Here is a 26,457-nt window from a genome sequence, read left to right as displayed (position 1 = left end):
TGGCAAATAGCTTGATACTTATTGCAGAAACTTCTAGAAACTTCAATATGTCTGGACAGTTTGCACTCGACGTTTCTTTGAATGCCTTGCTTCAAAAATCCTGGCCTTATTGCTTCTCCTGATCCTTCATCATTACCTCATGAACCTAACTCAGGCCTAAACCAGGTCCCACATGGAAAGACCCAGCACAACCTGAACTCTCAATCTCAACCCGTTCTGGCCTCCCCGTCCCCTCTTGAGAGACTGCCATGCACTGTCAAGGTGCAGTCTTCCTTTGCCATGGGAATCAAGAAGTTCAGCTTCATCATCAACAGGTAGCATACAGGAATTAGCAAAGTATGCCTGAAGTTGATAATTTTCTAAGGGCGGACTGCAAGGTTGCCCTAGCCTGAGTCTGGGAAGTTGGATTTCGGGAGAAGTTCCATTTCCTGCTGTCAATCTGACAAGATGAGGCCCAAGACAGAGTCATTTAGGCTAAGCCCATGTCAGCAAATTGAACCCTGGTGACTTACTATTTCCTTTCAATGCCAGGTCTTCTCACGAGCAAACAATTGAGCCAAGCATTCCTCCCTTGCTGCCTATAGTAGGCTGTGTTCTTAGTAAAGCTTCTATGTGTACATAAAGAAAGAAATTCATATCAAGAAAATGGCTCAGACAGTTGTAGAAGTGGGTAAATTTAGTGTGGTTCAAGTCTGTGGGTCAGGTGTGAAGCTGGAAGCTTTTCCTGACTTGCATAGCTACCAGGGCTGATGAACCGAGAAGCAGCAAGATGAAAAGAGTCAGCAAGTCAGGCATGTGGTTGCAGAGTAAAGGAATTGTCCTGGAATTTGGCCAGCTAGTGGCTCCTGGATTTGGCAGGTCAGTGAGTCAGATGCAGGATTTGGACCAGCAAAAAGAAGTGAGCAAGCTTCCCCGGAGTCAATGAATGTATCAAATTGACTACATCTCTGATAAGCATCCTTTCAATGGTATCAGGCTATGACTTGATTAAGGGGGAAGCATTCTACTTGTTTGTCAGTTTGTCATACTATGACAGAATCCAGGACAGATAAACCCCTACGGTTCAGTAATGGGAGTAGTGACACCATGAGGGTAGGGGAAAGGTGGGGGTAGGAGGGAGAGAAACGGGGAACCAACTACAATGACAGATGTATAAACCCCCTCGCTCTCACCCCAGTGGGTGATGAACAACAGAAACGTGGGTGAAGGGAGACAGAGTATGGTGTAAGATATGAAAATAATAATTTATAGTTTATCGGGGGGTCCACGAGGATGGGAGGGTGGGGGAGGGAGGAAAAAGAGGTGCCGACACCAAGGGTGCAAACAGAAAGAAAATATTTTGAAAATGATGATAGCAACATATGTACAAATGTGCTTGACACAAATGACGTATGGATTGTTATAAGAGCCCCCAATAAATTTATTGGTTGATTTTTTTAAAAGTTCAGCCAAACAATTGATTAGATTGACCAGCAAAGAATGTCTACCTTGAACAATATACTCTTTTAAGGTCTCTATATGAAGAAGGAATAGGCTGCCGACTTCTGAGGAATTGGCCACTGAAGACTGTATGGAGAGCTATGGAACACTGCTAGATCATGGAAGCTTCATGAATAGCAGCATCACACTGTCAGAGACGGTGTGAGAAGATGAGCCTCTCAGGTTGGAAGGCCCTCAGATCTGACTGAAGAAGAGCTGCCTTGTCAAAGGAGGGACCAAAACGACCTGAATGGAGTAAAGCCTTCCAGGTCTTCATTGGCTGATGGGGCACAACTCGAGGTGAGAAGCAGCAGCTGGAATGTACAGAGTATGAATCTAGGACGACTAGAAGTCGCCAAAAGGGAAATAGAATGTCTGAAGATCTATAGCCTAGGCATTAGTGAGCTGAAAGGAAGTGGTATTGGACCTTTTGAATCAGAAAATCATATGATTTACTTAGCTGAGAATGACAAATTCAAGAAAAATGGCATCCCATTCATCCTCAAAAAGGACATTTCAGCATCTATCTTAAAGTACAATGCGTCTGTGATAGGCTAAGTATCTATCCACACAAACCAGTCAATACAACTATTATTCAAATGTAGGTACCAACTACAAAAGCTAGCAAGGAAGAAACTGAAGCATTTTACCAATGTCTTTAAACGGAAATCGATCAATCTTACAGTCAAGACGCATTGATAATTGTGTTAGACAGGGTTCTCTAGAGAGACAGGACCAGATTGCTAGTAATTATACATATACATATATATTTATATAGATAGATATACAACACAATAAACAGTTAAATTATAAAGCAGTTATATAGCTAGCTAGATAAACACAAGAAATAAACAGTTAAATTATAAAGCAGTAAAATGGCTCAGTACAATTCAAATGTGTTAAGACAGTTGTGAGACACTGGCAGTCCTTCAAGTCTTGAGGGCCACCAGATAGTCCTCTATAGAGCAATTCAGGCTATCCCGGCACAGGCAGCAAACAGCAAGGCAGGTCACCAACAGTCAGCCAGGTCACTAACAGTCAGTCCTCAGCTCCAGAGATGTACATTCCAATCGTGTGGTCTTAAAGGGACCTCAAATTACAGCGACATAGTCCACAGGCTATGCGTCCCACAGGTAGTGTAGCCTGTAAATTGAGGCACAAAACAAGCAAGGCAGCCGCACACTGGTTCGATGATCAAAGAGCAAGAGACCAGAAAGGCTCGCCTAGCCATTTATCTCTCCGCCCTTCAATTAATCCCACGTGTGTTTACCAGGAGTATAATTATTGGTGATTGAGATGCAAAAGTTAGAAACAAAGAGGAAGAAACAGTTGTTGGAAAATTCAGCCTTAGTTACAGAAACAAAGCTGGAGATTACATGGTACAATTCTACAAGACCAATGACTTCTTCATCGCAAACACTTTTTCCAACAACATAAAAGGCATCTGACTTCTCCAGACGGAATACACAACAATTAAATTGAATATGTCTGTGGGAAGAGACAATGGAGAAACTCAATATCAGCAGTAAAACAATTACTCTTATAAATTCAGGTTGAATTTGAAGAAAATCAAAACAAGTCCACAAGAACCAAAACAGGACCATGAGTCTATCCCACCTGAATTTTGAGAACATCTCATGAACAGATTTGAAGCACTGAACTTAAGGACTGAAGACCTGATGAGTTGTGGGAAGACATGAAGAACATCATTCACGGAGAAAGCAAAAGATCATTAAAAAGACGAGAAAGAAAAGATCAAAGTGGATGTCAGAAGAGACTCTGAAACTTGCTCTGGAGTGTCCAGTAGCAAGAGAAAATAACGCGAAGTAAAATTGCTGAATAGAAACAAATGTTGAGGGCATCTCTAAAAGACAACGTATTATAATGAAATGTGCCAAGATCAGGACTTAGAAAACCAAAAAAAAGGAAGAACATGCTCAGAATATTTGTCCAAACAGCTGTCTTCCAAATTTCCTGTCATAAACAAGTGTCATCAGCCTGTTGAGACATTGGAGTTGGTATTCCATCCATTCCTGGAGCCCTGTTTTTAGCTAATGTTTTCAGTGCGGTTTAAACTTCCTCCTTCAGCACCACTGGTTCTTGTTCATTTACTACCTCCTGAAATGGTGAAATGTCAAGTGGTTCTTTTGGGGACGGTGACTGTGTGGATTCTTTCCATCTTCTTCTGATGCTTCCTGCATCATTCAATATGTACCCATAGAAGCTTACATTATTGCAACTCGAGGCTTGACTTTTTTCCTCTCAGTTCGTTCCATTTCAGATGCACATTCTTCCCATTTGTTTTTCTAATTCCAGGTCTTTGCATATTTCGCGATATTTGGCTTTGTCTTTTCAAGCTGCCATTTGAAATTTCCTATTCAGCTCTTTGACTTCATTTCTTCCATTTGCTTTAGCTACTCTGTACCTAATGGCAAGCTTCAGAGTCTCTTCTGGCATCCACTTTGATTCTTTTCTTTCTTACCTTTTTAATGTCATTTTAATTTCTTTATGAATGATATTCTTGATGTATTCCCACAGCTCATCACGTCTTTTGTCACTAGTGTTCAATGCAGATAATCTGTTCTTGAACTTCCTGTGGGCTATACTCAAGGATTTTATGGACTTGCTTTCATTTTTCTCAGTTTTATCCCGAATTTACACATGAGCAATTGAAGGTCTGTTTTTAGGTCTGCTAAAACCCCTGCCTGGTTTTAGCTGCCTCTTCCCACAGATGTAGTTGATTTTATTCTGGGTATTCCATTTGGAGAAGTCCATGTGTTGGGGAAAAAAGAAAACAGATTTGCTATCAACAAATTGCTTGTCTTGCAAAATTCTATCATGTGATCTCCATCTTCTTTTCTATCAAGTCCATATTTTCCAACTACGGTTCCTTCCCCTTTGTTTCCAACTTTTGCATTCCAATCATCAATTCTTATCAATGCATCTTGATTGCATGTTTAATCAATTTCCAACTGAAGTTATTGGTAGAATTCTTCAATTTCTTTTTCACAAACTTTTAGGGTTGGTGCATACATTTGAATGATAGTTGTATTGATTGGATTTCCTTGAAGGCAGATAGATATAATCCTTTCAGAGACAGCATCATACTCTATGACTGGTTTTGTAATGCCCTTTTTGACAATGAATGCAACGCCATTCCTCTTGAATTTGCTATCCCAAGCACAGTAAATCATAAGATTTTCTGATTCAAAATGGCCAGTCCATTGAAGCTCACTAATGCCTAAGACATCCATCTTTAGGTGTTCTATTTCATTTTTGACCACTTCCAATTTTCCTAGATTCAGACTTAGAACATTCCAAGTTCAAATCATTATCAGATTTTTACAGCTGTTTCTCCTTACTGAGTCGTGCCCCATCAGCAAATGAAGGTCCCACAGGCTCCCGTCTCACAGGTGTTACCCAGTTCAAGTCAAGTGCTTGACTGTTCTCCGAGAAATCAGCTCCACTTCGGTCACATTTCCAGTGTCCTTTGAGCCAAGTTCTGCTTCCATTCATGGGGCCTTCAGTATCTGACAATGTTCTGAAGCTGTGTCGAAGGTTTCCAGCCGCTTCTTCCTCCAAAGTGGGCAGTCATTTTTCCTTACCTGTTCTTCATCTGGAAGCTCACCTGAAAGCCTTCGACTGTGGGTGACCCGGCTGGAATTTGCTTCCAGCATCACCGCCGTTCACAAGCCACAAACTGACAGAAGTAGAAAGCCTCATTCAACTAGTGGTTTCGAACTGCTGACCTTGTAGTTAGCCTCCCACCCCGTAAACACTACGCCACCAAACCTCGGGTACAGCTTTATGAGCGAACTCACGGCAAGAGTCAGAGGCAAGAGTCAGAGGCGAAGGTCGGTGGTAGAACTACAACTCTGCGCTAGAACTACAACTCTGCGCTCATTGCTTCGGAGAGCTAGGTTAGCAAGTGGAGGCCCCGCCTCGCTGTCCGCGCCACGCCCCCGCCACGCCCCCGACACGCCCCCGCCGCTCTGCTTTTCCGCGCAGGCGCGAAGTCCGCGCTGACTGGAGGGGCGAGGCCCCTGAGGGGCGGGGCGGGCTGAGGGGCGGGGCAACTGCCGGGCGGGCTGAGGGGCGGGCTGAGGGGCGGGCTGAGGGGCGGCTGAGGGGCGGGCTGAGGGGCAGGCCGAACGCCGGCGAGGTGGCTTCCCCCGGATCTGTCCGTCCGGTCTCCGACGCCCCTAGAGTCCAGCCATGCCCCGGCCAGGTCCGGGCCCCTCCCGCGCCTGAGGCGGTTTCCCGAGGGAACCAGAGAGCGGAGACCATGGCGGAGCCCTCCGAGCCCGGGCAGCGGGCGGCGGCGGGCAGCGGGAGCCCCGAGGAGGAGGAGGAGGACGACGAGGAGCGGGAGCCGCTGCTGCCCCGCGTCGCCTGGGCCCAGAAGCGGAAACAGACCCCGGGCAATGCCGTGCGGCTGCTGCAGCCCCCGAGATCGGAGCACAGTGTCTCCCCGGGCAAGGCCGCCCACCCAAGACTGGTCTCCCTGCCTAGTGGGGCCACCCACCGCCCCTCCACCAAGCTGGGCACTTCCGGGAGGAGCTCGTCCACCAGCTGCAAGTTCGCGAGCTCAGGTGAAGCCGGCTCTCCTTGCGCGCCCCGCCGCCCGCGCCCTCTCCCGCCTCCCCCGGCGGACACTGGCGCTTGCCCGCTCGGAAATGCTGCCGGGACCGCCATGCCTTGCACCTCTCTCCGGCGCCCCCGTTTCTCGGCACCTTTCCCCCTTGCGATCCCGGGGGTCTTGGGGCTGCAGACTGCTTCCGCTAAGACCTGTGTGTAAACGCTGATCTATTCTGCCTCCTCGCCCAAGCGAGGCTAAACTTTCCGGAATCGACCCTGCCGGGCGCTTACCTTTCCAAACGACCCAGGTTGGTGGCACAGGTGGGCTTCGTCGCCAGAGCCCCCGACTCCAGAAGGTTTCTAAATTTGCAAGGTGGTGAATGTCAGGCGGGAGATGTTAACCGCAGGGGTTGCTGCTGGGACCCCTTTCAAAAACTTTTTCTGTGAAATGTTATTATGACGTTAGCCAGAGGGGGCAGAAGCACGGACTTCCTGACCCTGTTGCGCTTGGGAAAGGGGAGGGCCCGCGAAACTGAGGCAGACCCGCTACGAGATGGGCGAACACAGTGGCCACAACTGGGGGCTCAAACATGAGAACCACATACGGATGGCGTGCTACCGGGCAGCCCTTCGTTCTGTTGTGCGTGTCGCAATGGGTCAGCACCGACTTGGCACTTCGCAATCGCCTGTTCCCTCTCCTGCAAAGGGCTTGCTTACTCTCCAGCCCACCCCACCCCCTTTTTTCTAGTGTCACCTCGCTTGTTACACTTAGAATGCTTTACTTCATTATTAAGCAGGAGGATAGAAAGCATTCAGCTGAAATGATGTTGGCTTGCAACTGCAGTCCTGAGTGTTTGTTCATTTGGTTTAAAGAAACCCAGCTGGAGATGGACATGTGTGTTTGGACCATGGACACCTACTCAGCAGGTGAGCTAGACAGGTGCACATGAAATTATATTCAAGGGAAGAAAGATAAGACAAAAAGGAAAATTGTCTGGTGCTGGCCAGTCAGTTCCAACTCCCGACCAGAACAAAACTGCCCAGTCCTGCGCCATCCTCACAATTGTTCTTATGTTTGAACCCTTTGTTGCAGCCACTTTGTCCATCCTTCTCATTGATGATGGGTTGTTAAGATTAAAAAAAAAAAAAAGGACAGTGAAATAAGATAGAGGTTAGGACAAGAATACAGATAGGGGGGCTTCAAAAAGTTCATGGAAAAATGAGGTTAAAAGATGCTGGAATTCTTCCACCAACTTGTTGATGCCCGCTCATGAAATGCATGCCCGGGAACTTGAGGCCACCAGGGCACAGGATGGGCAGGCTACTGAGGTACGGTGGCTGAGCAGCTAGTTCTTTTGAGGGCAAGACAGCCATTGTGTCCAAGTTAAACTGGTCATTTGAACCTAGCTGAATTGACCAAGGGCAACCTGTCACACCTCTGAGATTGACTTTGGAGCAGTGGTTGTTTGAACATTCTCAGGGTCTCTTTCAGTCGAAGTCATTCCAACAGGGCTGCCCTCAGTATTGCTAGATCTGTCTTCAAGACACTGGTTACCTGGGTTAACGGAGAGGAGGATATTAGATGGGGAAGTGTTCAGTGTTTTGCTCTGTTGTACCTGGGGTCACTAGGAGTCAGAACCAGCTCGATGGCACCTAACAACAAGTGCTCTGTGTGGCGCCTTAGCCATCCTCCAGAATGGAGCTTTGGGGGAATCATGACCGGTGGGGCACAGGGGAGGGTTCCTAAACCAGCAGCTGGACTCTTGCTATGCTTCGACTTCTAGTTATTTCTGGCCCTCGTCATGTACTTGAGTGCTTGCTGGTGGGAATTGAGGCACTGGGGCAGTGGGGATGATTATATATCAAGTGGATGCCCAGCCCATAGCCCTGCCCCCAAGTAGCCTATAAGAGGAAGCCATCCATTAGAATTAGTTGTTTTTAGAGTCCTGGTGGCACGGTGGTTAAGCACTGGGCTGCTAACCATGAGGTCAGCAGTTCAGAACCAGCAGTCCCGTGAAGAGTTCCAGTCTTGGACAGCCACAGGGCCAGTTCTACCCTGTGCTATATGGTTGCCAGGAGTCAGAATTGACTCGATGGCAGTGAGTCTTTTGGGGTTTTTGTTTTGTTGGAGTAGGGAATGCTCAGGGTGCTGTGGGGACTTGGAGCTGTGCCCTAAAGGCCATGGGAAGGGCCTGTCCCACTTGTGACAGTCCACTCTGGGCTCTGCAGAAGGAGCAGCAGAAGCCGCATCCAGTTTGATACCCAAAGGGTGAATAAGCACCCCATCCCAGGAAGCAGGGCTTAGTTTGACACACAGATGAGAACTTACTTTTCTAGAACAGGGATGTCAAACTGGCCCAAGGGCCGCAGTGGTAATTTTTTGTGGCCCACAATGCTCTGAAATAAAATGAAAATAGAAAAAATTGATATGAAGAAAATAGCGCTTAGGGGAGATTGAGGCAATACCGTACACACAATTCCCTCTTAACCCTTTAACTACTGAAGGCGAGTAAAATCACAAAATCAAAGTTGCTCATTTTAAGTGAGTTTGACACCCCTGTTCTAGAAGATATTCTGAGCACTGCATAACCCAAGATGGGTAAGATGGAGTTTCTTTCGTCAGGTGAGGGAGAGAGCATGTCATGTGTTCAACATGACAACTTGCCACGTGAGTGTGCCGACTGGCCCATGCTCTGTCCGTTTTTAGAAGAATCTGTAATAACCCTTAACAAGCATGGTTAAAGGGATGGTCTGTGCCTTCTAAGAAGAAACATACTGGGGGAAGCACCCAGGCATGTCGTGGGATTCACCAGCAAACCCAGCCCAGGCCTCTGCCCTGCTGGTGCTGAGCTTGTTCTGCGGTGGCATTGTAGATGAGCCAGTAGAGGTGAAGAATGAGTAAGAAGGAGCCTTGGCAAGGAAGATGGTATTACACGTGGCAGCAACATGGGCAAAGGTCCAGAGGAGGAGCTGGACACCTGACGAGTGAGGAGCTGGACTTGTTTCTGGCACTTGAGGAGAACGTCCTTCCTCAGGTGAGGCTGCAAGGAGAACATTGGGGCAGAGGTGAGATTCTCCCCTGGATATAATTGGAATGACAAGCGACAAATCAAGACTCCATAGTTTCTTCCTTAAAGGGGACTATAATCATTTTAACGAGCGAGGGAGGGCAGGGGTAGCTTAGCACACGTCTGAGCTATTGGAAACCGAACCTCGACAGGCAAGCTTCTCGGAGGTCAGCTGTAGCACACCTCGAGTGAGGCAGGGCCACTTCAGGGAGTGTCCACTTAGGCACTGCTCTTCCGATCTTTCCTGGAGTAGTTACTAGAGACACTCATTCAGGGACGAAATGAAGAAAGAGGTTGAGGAGCGCCCTGGCTTATTTTACTGGCCCAGTTCTCATCTGATTTGGGTTGCAGGGAATTAAGTATTCAGAGCACGAGTATGCCAGCCAGAAGGACAGTGTTCAAACCCACCAGCCACTCTGAGGGTGAAAAATGAGGCTGTCTTGTCCAGCCTTTGCTGTTGGTTTTGTTGGTGTTTGTTTGTTTTGTGTGTTTGTGTTTTGTATGATTTTTCTGTATGTAAAATCCAGGATAGGTAGAGCTATAGAGACAGGAACTGGACAGGCGCATGGCAGGGACCGATGGGGGAGAATGAGAGCTAAGAATGAATATGAGAAGGAAATGTTCTGAAATTGTGTTGTCATTGCACAAATCTTAATATGGTTAAACAATTATAGCATGTGGTATTTGAAGTATATGCCAATAAAACTTTTTGAAAATTACAAAACCTCAGAAATCCCATGTAGGGTTGCTGTATGTAGCAATCGACTCGGTAGCAGTGGGTTGGCTTGTAGTGTGTCCCAAGGTGTCCATGGTGGTACAGGTGATTCCAGTCTCAATTGCTAATCGTGCTTTGTGCTTTGAGTTCACTCTGAGTTACCTCCGAGGGCTCCATCGCTGGGCTCAGACATAGGCATCATTGTGAGGCTGGCACAGGACCGGGCAGTAGTTTGTGCTGTTGTACATAGAGCCGCTTTGAGACAGAATTGACGCAGCAGCACCTAACAACAACAACAACAACAGACACCTCAGAAGAAAGGCCTGGTAACTAACTTCTGAAATGTCAGTCATCGAAAACCCTACGGAGTATAGGTGTCCTCTGAGCCACAAGGAATCACCCTGAGTTTGAATCCACTCGACGTCCACTGGTTAGGAGAGATTGGGAATAAACTTTGGCAGGAGGAGTGGCGCTATCATAAAGGCTTGGGTTTCCGTGAGCGGAGAACATCAGGTGACCCTAGGGAGTGAGAGGAGGCCATGAGTGATGGTCTGAGCACGTGGAGAATTTGAAGTTGCCTGTCACTGAAGCAGAGAAGCATGGGGATGGGAGCTCTCAGGGAAACGGGAGTTTGGTTTTGCATAGGGGAAGTTACTGAAGTGGAGTTATTGAGTACAGTGGGCAGAAGAAGTCCATGCTGGAGATATCAAATGAGGTACCATCGGTGTTGCTAACGAAGAGAGCTATGAACTGAACCTGAAGTCTTCCAGAGTGAAGAAGCCCCGAAGGTGAACAGGAGTGTGTAAAAGAGGGGCCATGGAGAAGGAAGAAAGTCTTGGAGAAGGGACAACCTGGTCGCCACACGAAGAAAACCATACAGAAGGGCTGCATGGCCTTATGGTAGAGGAAGATTAGCTCCGAGGCTGGATTCAGCGAGAGGTGCTCACTGTTCGTTGACGCAGGCTGTTTCAACAAGGAGCTCGGGACAGAAGCCAGATTGGCATGCATTTAAGAGAGAAGAGGAGAGAGATTGAGAATGGTGACCATCCACTCTTTAGAGGCCTTCTTGTTTAAAGGGGACAGTGAAGCCAGGCGAGAGCTGAGGGAATTGTGGGGCTTGAGAGCAGTTTAAGATGGGAAAAATTACAGCAAGTCTGTCTAGTGCTGTAAGTGACCCCATCAAGAGGTGAATCTAGGTTCAGGGTAAACTTGCTTAAGAAGTACCCCAGAATAGTTCAAGGTGAGAGCCTAGCATTGCAAGGGTAGGAGTTGATCTTGAACCCTGGCCCCTTGGGCTACAGTAATAGGCAGAAGGCAGAGGCTACAGTTCAGCTGCTGGTGGGTGGGTAGATGCGGTGCTTTGGGGCTCTGGAAAGTTCTTTGGGGGTTCTCTCTTCCTAATGAAGTAGAGGGCTCGATCACCTGCTAATGCAGAGTGGGAGAAGGAGGTGGTGGGGTTGATAGGAAGGAGTAAGAGGTAGTTCTCCAAAAGAGTGAGTCTACACACGAGGTGATCCTTAGGCAGCATGAGGGGCGCACCTGAGCGTCGTGGTGATGGATTTAAAGTAAGACCAGGCGTTATGGTTGTATCTGCTCTCTAGCCACGTTCAGCTGACCCTGTTGCAGGCAGAGAAGCAGGCAGTTTGGACTGAGATGGTCGGTAGGAAACAGGAGGTTGTGTGGTGATGGACCATAGCTCAAGAACAAAAAGGGCAGGAAGGATAGGAAGTTGCTGAAGACCAGTGACAACATGGTAGAGGGGTATACATGGCTGTTTGGGAGGTCTCGGGTGATGAAGACATTTCACCTTGGTACTAGAAGGAGTGAACTGGGGTGCATGAAATCCCAAAACATGGGGAGGTTGCAGGCATTGGTAAGGACTGAGGCGGGAGGAGGATGAAGAAAGGAAAGACATTTCTGTGATTGTTTCTGCCAACAGTGGGCTCCTGCCGCGTCCTTGACGCTTCGGGAGAGAGTGGAGTTAGGAGAGGAAGGACAAGTAAGAGGATCAAAGCCGCCCAGAGAATACTTGGTCCCGATTTCCATGCCGTAATGTCCTGGTGCTAATAACTGAGTCAAACCCTCCTGGTCAGCATTCTTCCATCGCTCGTCTCGCCCTTGTTTTATCCTAACGTTGATCCTCTGCCCGCAGAAAGTAAAATTACTTCAGAGATGAATGTATTCGTGGATGATCCAGAATTTGCTGATGTGGTACTGAAAGCTGAGCAAGCCATCGAAGGCGGCATTTTTCCAGAGAGAATCTATCAAGGGTCAAGCGGAAGTTACTTTGTGAAGGATCCAAAGAGGGTGAGAACATCACAGAGCATCCGCTGTACTGACGCTTGCGTACACACTGACGAGGTCTTCCCATAAGTCCCATTGCGCCCACTTTCCAGGTCTGAGGGTCAGCATTCTGTTGCTGGGTTGGTTTGTTTTTTGACGAAGGCACTGTACCGATTAGAAAAAAGAACAAGTTCTTTTAAGTCCCAGTTCACTTGTTCTGTCATCTTATCTTTGGCACAGAGCATTTGTTGCTCACTTGCAATCCGCTCGCTGTGGATGGGGCAAACCTTGGTGTGTGTTCTCGAACTGCCGCCCGCAGCAGCTTCTAGCCATCCCGGCCAACCCGCATGGAAGTTTAAGCTTTCAAAACTCTTACTGCCAAAGTCCCTGAGCTTTGGCAATGGTGAATCCGGCCCTAGGACATTTTTTGTTTTGTTTTCCTGGCGCTGCCCCAGGGGAAGGCCATTGGGCAGTCTGAAATGTGAAGAAGGCCTTTGAATAGGAGCCAAAATCTAGCTCGGAGGCAGAAAAAAAGGAGGTTGACCTGAGACTTGGTTCCAGAGAGAGTAGAATTGTGTAATAACCTGCATTCCCTTCTTTCGTGCTTTCCGAGTGACCCCTCACCTGCAGAGGTCAGACAAAACTGTGATGGTCTCACTTGATACACATTTATTTGCTAAAATCAAAATCATCTTGTTTTGAGACGTAAAGATATCCAAAAAGTCTGGAAACATCCCTTCGGCTTTTAACTCTGTAGTTCCTGAACTTTGGGAAGCCCCTGGTGTGTAGGGAATACCACGTCTCCCCATGGTTTTCCCAAGATGGGTTTCTTTATGGGTTCTTACTAACTCTTTGTGCTAGTGACACCACAGACTTTGTTGCATTACAGACTCACTGTAACTTGTAAGAGTCAAGTGTCTGGCCTAAAGTTCATTCCTTCCTTTTGAATTTCAGAGTGTTTGTGTGTTTGTCACTGGATTCAGTAGTTCTTTTAACAAATGCGGAATACCAACTATGACCAGGCACCTCGCTGAGTCCTGGGGATACAGCCCTAACAAGGACCCTGTTCCCTTAGGATATACCTTCTAGTGGGAAAAGCAGATAATATAATCAGTTTATAATGTGAATATTTAATAGATATGGGATAATACCAATATATGACCCCCAGCAGGCGTTCTTAAACATCTTAAAACCATAGCAACCCTTTCTAGGAGCCCTGGAGTAGTGGATTACACGTTGGGCTACCAACAGCAAGGTCAGCAGTTCAAAACCACTAGCTACTCTTTAAGAGAAAGATAAGGCTTTTTGCTGAGTTAATCTCAGAAACTCATAGGGGACAGCTGTGCCCGGTCCTATAGGGTCATGATGAGTCGGGATCAACTCAATGACAGTGACCTTGAGAATAAGCAACCTTTTCCTAATTGGAGGCCCTCACTCACTGCCATCTAGTCAATTCTGACTCAGCAACCCTATAGGGCAGGGTAGAGCTGCCCATTGTGGGTTTCCATGACTGTAACGCTCTACGGGAGTGGAAAGCCTCATCTTTCCCCTGTGGACACCTAGTGGTTTCAGACTGCTGACCTGGCAGTTAGCCACTAGACCACGGGGGCTGCATTTGGAAGTCTAGTCATTTCAAACTGGGGAATCAACATTACTCTGGTTGGAATGGATATATGGGGCCTCACAGAGGACAGTTTGAAAACCACTGGTCCAAAGGATGCTCGATCCCAGAATTGTGAATGGGGATGAAGGTAAACATGGGCTGGGAACGGGATGTCCTCTTGTGGTGGTGGTGCACCCCTCTGGTAGGAAGCGGTAGGAAGAGATTGCTCAGAATGCAGCTGTTTTCTGGCTGAGTTTATACATCTGTTGACACTCGCGTATGATTTCTCCTCTCTCCCTACAGAAAAGCATCGGGGTGTTTAAACCCAAATCAGAGGAGCCTTACGGTCAACTGAACCCCAAGTGGACCAAATTCATGCATAAGATCTTCTGCCCATGCTGCTTTGGCCGAGGCTGCCTGCTTCCTAACCAGGGCTACCTCTCTGAGGCCGGGGCCTACTTGGTGGACCAAAAGCTGCACCTGGGCATTGTACCGAAAACCAGGGTAAGGGAGGGATCATGTTTGATAGAAAGGGGAACAAAAGGAAAGTGTACCCAGAGCGTGGGTTTTCATTAACAGGTTTTTATTAGAGTTAATGACTTGCCTGGGTGTTTAAAAGGAACGAGAGTCAAAGGGGCAGGCTGAAAGGAGATTAGAAGACAGAGCAAAGCGAGAATAGCCAAAAGGCAGAAAGGGTGCCAGAGAGAGGAAGAGACAGAGGGACGGAGGTGCGGCCACATGGGAAGGTGAAGACAGAACAAAGAAGTCCCACGTTAATAAACTTTTGGGAGAGAACTAAGCTGTCATGTCTAAAAGGCGCCGGAGCGCCCCCCGATTGGCTGTGGCACTAGCAGAACAGTGAAGAGAGGGGCAAAGGTTTCTGTGAGACCTCTCCAGAAGGCGAGGTGTCACTACGCTGGATGGGGATGGAGAAGGGCTTACAGATGCTGGGGATGGCTGAGGACCGCAGTGTCACTGCTGGACCCTGTAGTGTCCACTCGTGGTCTTTTCCTTTCCTGCCTGCTTCCCCGTGGATGCCGCCAATCTCCCTTCTTGGGGGTGAAGCCTGCAGCTGAGTCTCTTCGGTCTTTGGGAAAGGAAAGCCACCGATACGCTGACTCCCAGCATCCACAAGGGCCTATCCTTTCTTGGTGTGAGGGCAGATGATGCTGGCGAAAAGGGAGGGAGGAGACCAGCCTTGAGAAAGGAGGAAACCCCCGGGGTCCAGAGAGTGTGACAGGGAGCGGGAACTCCAGGCTCCAAAGGCTCTCCTTTTCCTGTCGGCCTCTGTCACTTGAGGACCTACGCAGTGTGTTCCTTCCTAATGCGACACCGCATAACTGGTTTCTGCCACTTGCAGGTTCCAGGTTGCTTTCCCGCCTCTCTCAGAAGGAAAAAAGATGATGTGGCAATTAAAGGGCCGTGGAAAGTTTCTGGACCTTTCTCTTCGGATTCTCTGGGGCATCTTGCAGCCCTAGAGGGGAGGGAGCCTTGGGGTAGCCAGGAGCCCGACTGGGTTCCTGGGTTACGTGTTGCTGCTAGCAAGGTCAGCGGTTTGAACTTACCAGCCTCCCCTTGGGAGAAAGATGAACAGTCTTGGAAACCCACAGGCCATTTCTACCCTGTCCTGTAGGGTCACTGTGAGTCAGAATCAACTAGGTGGCAGCAAGTTGAATTGTGCATATGCATGAGTAAAGAGACTATCTGCAAATTATGACCATTTTTCCAAACGGTATTTTTCTAGGTGGTCTGGCTGGTCAGTGAGACCTTTAACTACAGTACAATTGACCGTGCCAAGTCAAGAGGCAAAAAGTATGCTCTAGAGAAAGTGCCAAAAGTGGGTCGGAAATTTCATCGGATCGGCCTCCCTCCGAAGGTAAGGTGCCCTGAGAGGCTGTGTCTGGGAGACTGGCCCTCACTGAGCTCCCTGCTTGGGCCGGGGGCTGGGGGTATCCCAGGAAAGAAAACCACTTTTCTCGCCGTCCAGTTTACAGGGGACAAGCCACTTGAGTGCGGTCGTAAAGGGCAGTGTGGCTAGGGTGTTAAATTCCGGGAGGTCGGGGAGTCTAGAAGCGGGAACACTGACTTGGTTTGCAAGAATGTTCCAGAAGAGGTTGACACACGGGCCTCAAGCCTCTCCAGTGGTGAGCACCTGTTGTCTAGCCCTCTGTTTCCGTGAAATCCTCAGACACTCCTTCAGGTGGGTGGGAAGATAAAATTAAGACGTTCAAGTCAAGCACTTGGTACAGTGCCCAGCACATACGAACGAGTTCAACAAATGTTTACTGGTTCCTTGTTAGATGTAACGTCTCCTGTCACTTTCAGTAAAGCCTTAGGAATGAGCAAGAGCTCAGGAAGGAACCCTGTGGCATAATGGCTTTCACGTTGGGCTGTGAGCCAGAAGGTTGTCCATTTGAAGCCACCAGCCTCTCTGTGCGAGAAAGATGAGGCTTTCTGCTCACGTCAAAATTCACAGTCCCAGAAACCCCAGGGGCAGTTCTGCTCTGCCCTGTCGGGTCGCTGTGAGTCCAAGTGGGCTTAGTGGCAGTGAGTTTGCTTTGTTTCAAGCAAGGTGGGGGGAGATCAATGGGGAGGGCATTCCAGGCAAAGGGTGTGCCAACCTAGGGGGATCTCTTGGCTTTATGCCAACACACACACACTTTGACCTCAGACTTGATGGGATTGTTTTTGCTGTGCATTATATCTAGATAAACGAATTTTAAGTACAAATTCATGAATAACTTTTTAAATTGTAGCTCAAGTAGGCAGGACGTTCGAAATTTGTTTAAAAGTCTGTTGTCCCTTGGGCATGCTGAAATAAGTGTGTCCAAAGAAGACTGTAGAGTTCCTATTGATGGCTGCTCGCCCTGCATTATAAGAGCCTCAGGAACACCTTCAGGAAATCCTTGAAACGTCATGCCAGTGGAAGGGGCACCATGTGTTAAGATAAGAAATAGATTCTCGTGGTGGCGATTTGGCTGTGTTTTTGAGACAGAGGTGGCCCATTGCCCAAGTGTCGGGTTGAACTTTGCATTTCTTGCCTTACTGAATAATTCAGGGTTTTTTTTTCATGTTCACAAGTAGTTACTTTATTCCTTTAAGTTAGACATGTCTTCAGGGAAAGAACTGTAGAAACTACTGTGCTCTCGTGTGTCCACTGGTCTCTTCAGATTCTGAGTGACCCTGTGGATCAGAGCAGACCGGCCCCTACATGTCATCTGGGCTGAACTCCTGGGAGCGAGCAGGCCGCCAGGACTTTTGTCCCATGGAATCTTGAACCGCCAGCCTTAAGGTTGGCTGCCGAGCACTTAACCATGGAGCCGCCAGGGCTCTTGAAAGATCACTAAAGAGGCCATGATTGATGGGGCTCTTACACTTGACAATGGTGTCTTTAATCTGCATGGTCCAACAATCTATTCTTGTTTTTCTGTTCCTTTTTTTGTTGTTGTTTCATGTGATATATTGTTAGACCGAACTAAAGTGTTATTAAATAACCAGAAGAGCTACCGACATTGGCCTCTACATTTTAATTTTAATGAATATTTTTCAAAAATAGCTCTCTTGTGAAGCATGTCACCTTCAGGATACTGTGTATTTTCTTCTTTGATTGTCTAAGATTGCTGCATGCTCCTTGGGAGTCTGGAGCGGAGTGTTTAGTTTAATTTGCTGTGTACTCTTCACATGATTGAATTGAAAATCCAGGTATAAGAATCGCCTTCTGGGTAAACGTGGCCTATCTAAATGAGGGTCAGACCTTCTTCTCTGCCTGTGTCTCAGCAGTTTGATGTATCTCTGGGGGAAATGCTGCTAACAAATTAAAAGCGTGGCGCCCTGTGTTCTTGTATTCCCTTTTCTAACCTGGGTTCTTACAATTGTAGATTGGGTCCTTTCAGATGTTTGTGGAAGGCTACAAGGAGGCCGAGTACTGGCTTAGGAAATTTGAAGCTGACCCTTTGCCTGAGAATATTAGAAAACAATTTCAATCACAGTTTGAAAGACTAGTTGTTTTGGATTACATCATCAGAAATACAGGTACTGCTTGCTGGTTTCTCATTTGTCCCCTCAAATCTTGCTCGCTTTCCATCTATATCCCACTCTTGTTAATCAAGTCAGAGACGGCTTTTAAGGCAAAAGTCTTGGGGCTGCTTACTCTGCCCGCTCTTCGATGGAGAGAGAGGTTGCAAGGGCCCTGCTGAGTGGAATTAATCCTGAACCCAGTTGTAGTCGCTTCCTGCCCAGGTGAGAGCGATCAGTTCCCATCTCCCGAGAAGCAAGACAAAGCCAGTGATTAGAAAGAACCTTGGTGGCCCAGTGATGAAGTGCTCAGCTGCCAACCATAGGTTTGCAGTTTGAAGCCACCAATCTCTCCACAGGGGAAAGATGTGGCAATCTGCTTAGGCAAGGATTCCGAAACCGAATGCCAGACCCTCGAGTCGATTCCAGCACATAGCAACCCCATAGGCCAGAGCAGAGCTGCCTCTTTGGGCTTCCCAGGCTATAAATCTTGACGAGAGCAGAAAGCTTCACCAGTCTCCCAAGGAGTGGCTGGTGGATTCGAACCGCTGACCCTATACTTAGCAGCCCATCATGTAACCCATGACACCGGCAGGGCTCCTTTCCAGCGTTGGAAACCTTATGGGGCAGTTCTACTCTGCCCTGTAGGGTCGTCGTGAGTCGGAATTGCCTTGATGATCCCCAGCAGCAACAGTAGTCAGAATCTGCAGAATACAAATAACGGAAACTTGATGGTGTAAAAAGGTTTTAGCTGCTTGTCTGGACATTGTGTAACTATTGGAGTACTGCCATAAACTATACCAAACCTCCACTTTCTCTGCTCTTGGAAGGGAGTGTTGCTACAGATATTTAAAACCATGCTTCCACCCTGGGAGCCTCTGGCTGGGAACTTCACTGAACATGTGAGGAGCCCGGGGCAAAGTCAGCAGTTCAAAAGAAGGCAAGGCTTTCGATTCTGATAAAGAGCTCCCGTCTCGGCCCTGTCCTTCGGGGTCCCTCTCAGTCAGAATTACTAACTGAAGGGCAGTGAGTTTGGTTTGGGTGAGTGTTCCACAGGCAACTTCTTGGACCTCCCTCCAGGAAGAGAAACTCCGTAGGTGGAGCCGGTAAGCTTTGATGTCATGAGCTCTCAAGTAACTCTTCAGTTTGAGCATTTCCGGTCCCACAAGGGTCTTCTTATTCATATGTGTTCCTGAGCAAGCATTATATACATGTGTTAGGTTTCACTTCTTAAGTAAGGTGGCCTCAGTTCAACATTGACACGGATGTACTAGTTCTCGCGTGCTACACTGACTTGAGATGAGCCAGCCCAGAGATTTCCTCGGGAAATAGGGGTCTGTGCTCTGTCTTCCAAAGGTGAAGAGAAGTTGTTTCTGTTGCAAATCACCTGAATAAATTACTCTTGATAATCTTCATACCTACCTCACAGGTACGTGGTGATGAAGGTTGAACGAATTGACACATCCAAGCACTTACCACTCTAACAGAGCACTACACAGTGTTCAATGCCATCAAGTCATTTCTGACTCACAGCCACCCAGTAGGATGGCAGAACTGCCCCTCTGAGTTTCCGAGACTCTGAACTATTTGCAGAATAGAAAGTCCCGTCCACCTCTTTTGGAGTGGCTGGTGGTTTTGAATGGCTGACCTTGCGGCTCATAGCCCATCACATATCTGCTATGTAACCAGGGCTGCTAAATGCTCATAAATTTTACATAGATTAAATTAGACCCTCTAATGTGATAAGAATATTGCTATAAGTAACCAATCTGAAGGTCTTAATAAGCATGAGGTAACTAACTTTTTCCCCTTGATGCTAATAAAAATGAAGTTAACAGACTTTTTTGTTTGTTTGTCTATTTGAAAAGACAGGGGAAATGATAATTGGTTAATCAAATATGAAAAACAGATTGACAGTAAAAACGCTGACAGTAAGGTAAGAAAATTTAAATGTGTCCATTTAATCTACATGTACATATATATTATACATATATACGCACAAAGTCGATTTCTGTGACATCTGTTTGAATGGGCTTTCAGGTTGTTACTTGCTCACTATCATTTCCTCCAACCTTCACTTCGGTCCTGGGGTTTTTTCATCTGCATGTTCATTCCTTCACTTATATTCCTCCCTCCCCTCACTTTATTATCTCTGTGAAGTTTTCTTTGATAGGTGTCTTAGACTACAAGAATGACACCAGCTCAGTACACTTGTAGAGCTGGGGGAAATTTGTTACGAAGCCATCGCATGCATTTTGCATTTCTATCCCAGTGGCCTGTTGTCTTTTAGGAGAGAATCAGTATTTTACTGACTCCTATCTCTGAATCTTTAAATTCATGGGACCTCACATGATTCTAGGAGCCGTGGTGGTTATGTGTTAAGCTGCCAACTGTAAAGTCAGCAGTTTGAAACCACAGGCTGCTCCGTGGGAGATAGGTGAGGCTCTCTATTCTCATAAAGAGTTACAGTCTTGGTAGCTCACGGGCAGTTCTACCCTGTCCTACAGAGTTGCTGTGAGTCGGCATGGGCTCATTGGCGGGGCAATTGGGAACATGGTGTAAAATAGAAAGTGTGGGCTTCTTAGACTGATATATATATATATGAGAGAGAGAAATAGATATAGATGATGTAGATATATATAAAATAGACTTGAAGTAGACTTTAAAGTCTACTTTAATGTTACAGCTTTTTGTTTTTTTTTACATTTTATTAGGGAAAGTCTACTTTAAGTCTGCTTCTTAGACTGGTGTTATAAAGAATAAAATCCAGTGGTATCAGAGTTTAAATGGTGAACTCCTGGTGTGCAGGAAGCCCGAAAGCCATGCACTGGTGAACCCCCTCTGACCATAATCAAGGCATGGGAACTACTTTGCTATCAGACAGAGACTACTGTAAATTCTTTTGTGGCAGATGTAATCAGGTTTAAAATGTAATACTAACCATTTGAACTCCCTTTTGGCCTACTTTAAGTTTGTTCTAGTTTTTAATATTTTTGATATTTCCTGCTTTTCCCCCTCTAGTTTATCTTCATTATTGGTGTTGGTCTTTTCTATCTATCTTTTAAAAATATATATCTAAATGTTTGCTGTTTGGTGTGTGTGTGTGTGTGTGTGTGTGTGTGCGTGCGTGTCCGTGTTTTCCAATATTTGAAGCACAAGAGAAGCAAATGTATAGAAACAATAACTACTGTGATGGCTGATTGGGTTCATGGGGTGTAGAAGGGGGTGGGGAAGATTTGGAGAAAAACGAGAAGAAAATAATGAATACAAGAAGGAAGAAAATATTCCAGAACTGATTTAGTTCTAGATGCATGCATGACTCTTTTAATACCAGTGAACTATTGAAGTGCATGAAATATGAATTATAACTCCATACAATTACTTTTAAAAAGGATCAGAGTTGAGAGATATGAAAGATAAAAAAAAGTATTGGTTTAGCTTACATAATTTAAACTGCAGTAACGACTTTAGGTTCATGATCGTCAATTCTGAGAACTCAATTTGGAGGTGCAGTTATTTATAGAAGAGGTGTTCTCACAGTAGTTTTACAAGTTTAAAACAGGCTGTAGAATGGGGGAAATTTTAACTGTTTAAAAAAATAATTTCTCTAATGTTTATAATCTGTATGTTCTCAAGTTACCGCTTAGAGCTAATGCATCACTTTGAAGTTTGTACTTTGAAGTATTGCAAGGAAAGTTAAAAATTTAAAAATAGTACTTAGCAATTTTAAAAAGATGTAATACACTCAAGTAACATGGAATAAACTCAAAATCATGCTGAATGAAAGACGGCGCCTGTAAATACATCCGTATGAGTTCATGTACTAAAGACTGCGAAAGTGCAAGTTAATCTCTGGAGGCCGAAACAGGATAGAGAGGGGCGTGGACTGCAAAAGGGGCACGGAAACTTGCCTATCAAACTGTACAATTTACTGTATAGGAAGTTCATTGTATATAAAGTATTTCTCAGTAAATTTACAATTAGAAAAAAGTGACAGAAATAAAAACAAGTGGTGATTCTTACACTGACCTCCTCTCGCTTCACTGGCTTTCCTGTTGCCACAAGACAAGAGTCGGCCATGCTTCCACCCTCTACCTTTTGTTATCTATCTGACACCAACCGTTCCCCCCCTGCCACTCTGCAGCTATGTTGGGCCCGGTAATTCACTGCACTAGCCACACAGAACTCATAGCCAATACTCAAAAGCCAGGGGCTGTAGCAGTGAAATAAGAGGTTACCACATCCCAGGATCAGCAAACAGGGTGCTGTCATTGGTCTCCTCAGCCAGCAGCCAAGGCTCTCAATTTCTGGCTCTCGGCCGCAGGGTGCTTTGGCCTTTGCTCCATGGTCTAGGAAGCCAGCCCGCTTGTCGTTCTGTCCCACCAGTCCACAGTCTTGGGCCGGGAGAAGAGAAGGTGCCCCATAGTCTCAGCTCAGTTCTTCCGAGTCTCTGTGGCACAGGCTCAGATGCATGTGGTCTTGGTGCCCTCCACCTGTACGGTCAGTGATCTTGAACATGCTCTTCCAAGGTCCTTGGTGTTTTCTCTCTCTCTGCTTCTGCTGCAAAGCAGAAATGGCTCATCTTTAGTGCTAGGGGGTTAGCTGTGAAACACTGACCAATCCCTTCTCTTAGGGTTACATATGCACAAACTGCTTAGTCCCACCTAATCATTTGGTGGGAGTTACAGAGACTTGGGTAGATGATCCATATTAAGAAATTTTACTTCACCACAAGTAACAGAGCAAAATATGCTGTACGTACAAACGTACATCTCTAATGACTTCTAAATTTCTTGTGTGAACTATCTTAAGCAATTAGATTTAATGGAAAACTTCTTGTTGTCTATACTTTGTGCATTCTATTGAGGTAAAATATTTGATAAAAACGGAATGAAATGAAGAAATAAAATTGGTATATATCACTATATAGAAAAGATTTGATATACTCAATCAAATGAGCCTTCATTGTAGTATGTTTAAATTAAAAGCAACCATTTCAAAACTTGTTATTTAATTTAGGCCATGGAATAATTGCAATTAGGCGCAAATAACATGATTAAGAAGTGAAATGGATGATGTCACTACAAACTAGCATAGGCTAAGGTAGAAAATTTGAGCAGAAATTGACTTGAGAAGAAACTGATCAAGTTATTAAAAAAACTTCCAAGGGGGAAAAAACCCACGACACAGACAATGTCACTGGCAAATTCAAAAAGAACTGATAGCAATTCTACTCATATCATCCCAGAATAGAGACAGGAGAGAATACTCCCCAATTCACTTTATGAGACTAGCATAACTCTGACCTAAAAATCAGGCAGAGGCATCACTGAAAAAGAAAATTATAGGCCAATATCCCTCGTGAACAGAAAAAAAAATTCCCAACACAACCCTGCTCCATAGAATCCAACAACATAGCAAAAAAATAATGCATCTTGACCAAGTGGGATTGATACCAAGTATGCAAGGATGGATAGACCAAAAGGAGAGGAAACACAGCATCATATCGCTTGATGCAGAAAATGCATTTTACAAAATCATCACTCATTCCTGATGAAAACAATCAACAAAACGGGAATATGAGAAATTCCTCATTATAATAAAGGGCATATATACGAAATAAACAGCCAACATTCCTCTCAACAGAGAGAACCGGAAAAGATTCCCCTTACAAATGGGGCCCAGGCAAGGGAGCCTTTTATGGCCATATATCTTCAACACTGTACTGCAAGTCTTAGTCAAATTGGCAAAGCAGAAGTAAAACGGCATTTGCAAATGACAAGATTCTGAAAGAGAAAGCCCCAAAGACTCAGCAATGGAGTTCCTGGAACTGATTGAAAGCCAAGGTGAACTTACAAAAAGAAACATTTGCTGACACTAACAGAGAGAACCTTGGAAAGGAAATTGGAAGCAATACTATTTAAATGGCCATCCAAAAGATGAAATACTTGGGAGTAAATCTAACCAGAGAAACAAAAGACCTATACAGAGAAAACTGTAAAACACTACACAACAAGGAACCAAAAGAGACTACAGAAACGGGAGAAAGTATCATGCTCTTGGATCAAAGACTCAATATTGTAAAAATATGAGTACTACCCAAAGAGATATATAGAGACAATGCACAGCCTATCAGGAGAACCTATAAGTAAGGCGACTTATCTATAGATTATGAAGTTTCCTCTGGGCACATCTGCTGCCCGAGACTTCTTGAAATTATTGAATAGCACTTTGAGGACTAGGGGTGTGCCTAACCCAAGCCATGGTATCTTCATTTGCCTCATCCGCATGTGAAAGTTGCACAATTAATAAGGAAGACAGCAGAATTGATGCGTTTGAATTATGGTATTGGCTACAAATATATTGAAAGTACTGTGGACTGATAACAAACAAATCGCTTCCTCTTCCGGAGACGCTGTGTGGAGGCATTCAAAATGGTTCAGCGTCTGACCTACCGGCGTAGGCTGTCCTACAACACCGCCTCTAACAAAACTAGACTGTCCCGAACCCCTGGTAACAGAATCGTTTACCTGTATACAAAGAAGGTTGGGAAAGCGCCAAAATCTGCATGTGGCGTGTGCCCGGGCCGACTTCAAGGGGTCCGTGCTGTGAGACCCAAAGTTCTCATGAGGTTGTCCAAAACCAAAAAACACGTCAGCAGGGCTTATGGTGGGTCCATGTGCGCTAAATGTGTCCGAGACAGGATCAAGCGCGCTTTCCTGATTGAGGAGCAGAAAATCGTGGTGAAAGTGTTGAAGGCACAAGCACAGAGTCAAAAGACTAAATAAATACAAATGAAGCTTGTTTGAATAATAAAAAAAAAAAGAACAAACAAATCTATCTCCAAAGAAGTGTAGACAGAATGCTCTTAAAAGCAATGGTGGCAAGACTTGATCTCACACACTTTGGACAAGTTATCAGGAGGTAGCATTCCCTAGAAGGAGACTTACTGAATTGACACAGGGGCTCCAACATTGTTTGTGAGGAAGGCTCAGGATTGGGAAGTGTTGTGCATAGTTTTATGTTCAATCAGAACTGACCTCACAGCACCTCACCGCACGAGCAACATCAATAGCTAATCTTGACAAGGGGCTAAAATTATTAAATGGGAAGAGATAGTCTAACAAATTGTGCTGGCAAAACTGGACTTCCATTTGCAGAAGAATGAAGTAAGTCTAACATCTCACACCATATATTTAAAAAATGAACTCAAGATGGATCAAAAACCTAGATATAAAATGATAAAGATGATCAATTTTTTAAAAATTGGGACAAATTTAGAAGCCCTACAACATGTCATAAATATGCAATCGAACACACAAGTAGAAGATAAACTATATGGCTGGAACCGCCTAAGAATTTTATACTTTTGTGCACCAAAAGAATAAAAATAGAACCCACAGATCAGACAGGCAAAAGAAAATTGGCAGTGACATATTGAACAAAGGACTAATTTCTAGACTTGATAGGAAACTTCAAAAGGCAAACGGTAATTAATCCAATTAAAACATGGGCAGAGGACAGGAGCCAGACATTTCATCAAAGATATTCAGGCAGCCAACAAACATGAAGAAATGCATGCTCTCACTAACCATTTGATACGAATCGTAACAAGAGCGAGAGGTCTCATCCTTGCATTGCTAGCAGAGTTGAGAAAATAATGCTGGTCAGGGATGGAGACACCAGAGCCCTCACACTGTCTGTGGTTCTGTACAGTGGTGTCATCACTGGAAAGTCGTACGGGGCTGCGTCAAAGAATGGGAAAGAGAAATAACACATGACCCAGAAGTACTGAGACTTAGTATTATCTATCCTTGAGAAATAATAGCCATGACACAATGATATGTGTGTACACCCATATCCAATAGGTAACCTCATGATGAAGGGAGCAACGATGGAAGTTACCAAGGATTTTGCCATGCTTGGATCCACAATCAATGCCCATGGAAGCAGCAGTCAGGACCTCAAATGACATAGTGCAGTAGGTAAAGCTGCTGCATGAGACCTCTTTACAACATTGAAGAGCGAGGATGTCACTGTGGGGTTTGGGTGCGCCTGGCCCAAGCCATGGTGTTTTCAGTTGCCTTACATGCATGTGAAAGTTGGGTATTGAACAAGAAGACAGAAGAAGAATCGATGCATTTGAATTGCGGTACTGGCAAAGACGAATCAAAGTACCATGGACTGCCAAAGGTCAGACTGATCTGTCTTTGAAGCAGTACAGCCAGCGCTCTCCTTAAGAGGCCAGGATGGTGAGGGTTTGTCTCGCATATTTTGGACAGGTTCTCAGGAGAGACCTGCCCCTACAGAAGAGCATCCTGCTTAGTAAAGTCGAGGGGCAGTGAGAAACAGGAAGGCCCTCGGTGAGATGGCTTGGCACAGGCTGCAGTGGGGCCCAGCCCAGGAACTGAGCGGGCAGTATTTGGTTCGGTTGTACATAGGGACCCATGAGTCACAGTCGACCCAGTGGCACCTAACAACAACACACCCATGGTCATAGTAGCAAAAAAACCCCCAAAAAAACCCAACTATCAGCAGCCTCAGTGCCCACCAATGAAAGACAGACTAAAAATACTGTATGTACACAACGGAATACTACACAAGAAAGTAATGATGACTGCAGAACGCCTCGTTGGATGTACGAACTTGGAGGGTGTTAGGCTGAGAGAAATCAGTGAATCACAAAATGATAGACCACTGCTCTGTCTTCCACAGCA

At 45.7% G+C, this 26,457-nt stretch overlaps 2 protein-coding genes across 3 annotated transcripts in view; both read left to right on the top strand.

Annotated features, from left to right (window-relative positions):
* Nucleotides 1-5,631: 5,631 nt before the first annotated feature.
* The window catches only part of PI4K2B (phosphatidylinositol 4-kinase type 2 beta), a 30,448-nt gene continuing 9,622 nt past the window's right edge, over nucleotides 5,632-26,457 (top strand). The window contains exons 1-6 of one of the 2 annotated variants that reach the window (XM_075544472.1): nucleotides 5,632-6,071; nucleotides 11,993-12,147; nucleotides 14,030-14,230; nucleotides 15,471-15,602; nucleotides 17,605-17,758; nucleotides 19,609-19,676. In XM_075544472.1, coding sequence (XP_075400587.1) covers nucleotides 5,765-6,071; nucleotides 11,993-12,147; nucleotides 14,030-14,230; nucleotides 15,471-15,602; nucleotides 17,605-17,758; nucleotides 19,609-19,676 — 1,017 coding nt within the window. In that variant the 5' untranslated portion in view covers nucleotides 5,632-5,764. Of the gene's footprint in view, nucleotides 6,072-6,912; nucleotides 6,985-11,992; nucleotides 12,148-14,029; nucleotides 14,231-15,470; nucleotides 15,603-17,604; nucleotides 17,759-19,608; nucleotides 19,677-26,457 lie in introns of those variants that run through there. The other variant, XM_075544473.1, reaches the window with a different exon arrangement.
* LOC142443726 (large ribosomal subunit protein eL34-like) lies at nucleotides 24,122-24,576 on the top strand. Its single transcript, XM_075545011.1, has one exon. The coding sequence runs from the start codon at nucleotides 24,175-24,177 to the stop codon at nucleotides 24,526-24,528; it is 354 nt and encodes a 117-aa protein (XP_075401126.1). The 5' UTR covers nucleotides 24,122-24,174; the 3' UTR covers nucleotides 24,529-24,576.

The sequence above is a fragment of the Tenrec ecaudatus genome, chromosome 3 (genome assembly GCF_050624435.1).
Source record: "Tenrec ecaudatus isolate mTenEca1 chromosome 3, mTenEca1.hap1, whole genome shotgun sequence".
Lineage (NCBI taxonomy): Eukaryota > Metazoa > Chordata > Mammalia > Afrosoricida > Tenrecidae > Tenrec > Tenrec ecaudatus.
Note: the sequence above shows the minus strand (reverse complement) of the source record. Positions and strands in the feature narration are given on the sequence as shown.

What these genes read in the sequence shown, in the direction of transcription:
- LOC142443726 (XM_075545011.1), top strand. Translation starts at nt 24,175, where the DNA reads ATGGTTCAGCGTCTGACCTACCGGCGTAGGCTGTCCTACAACACCGCC.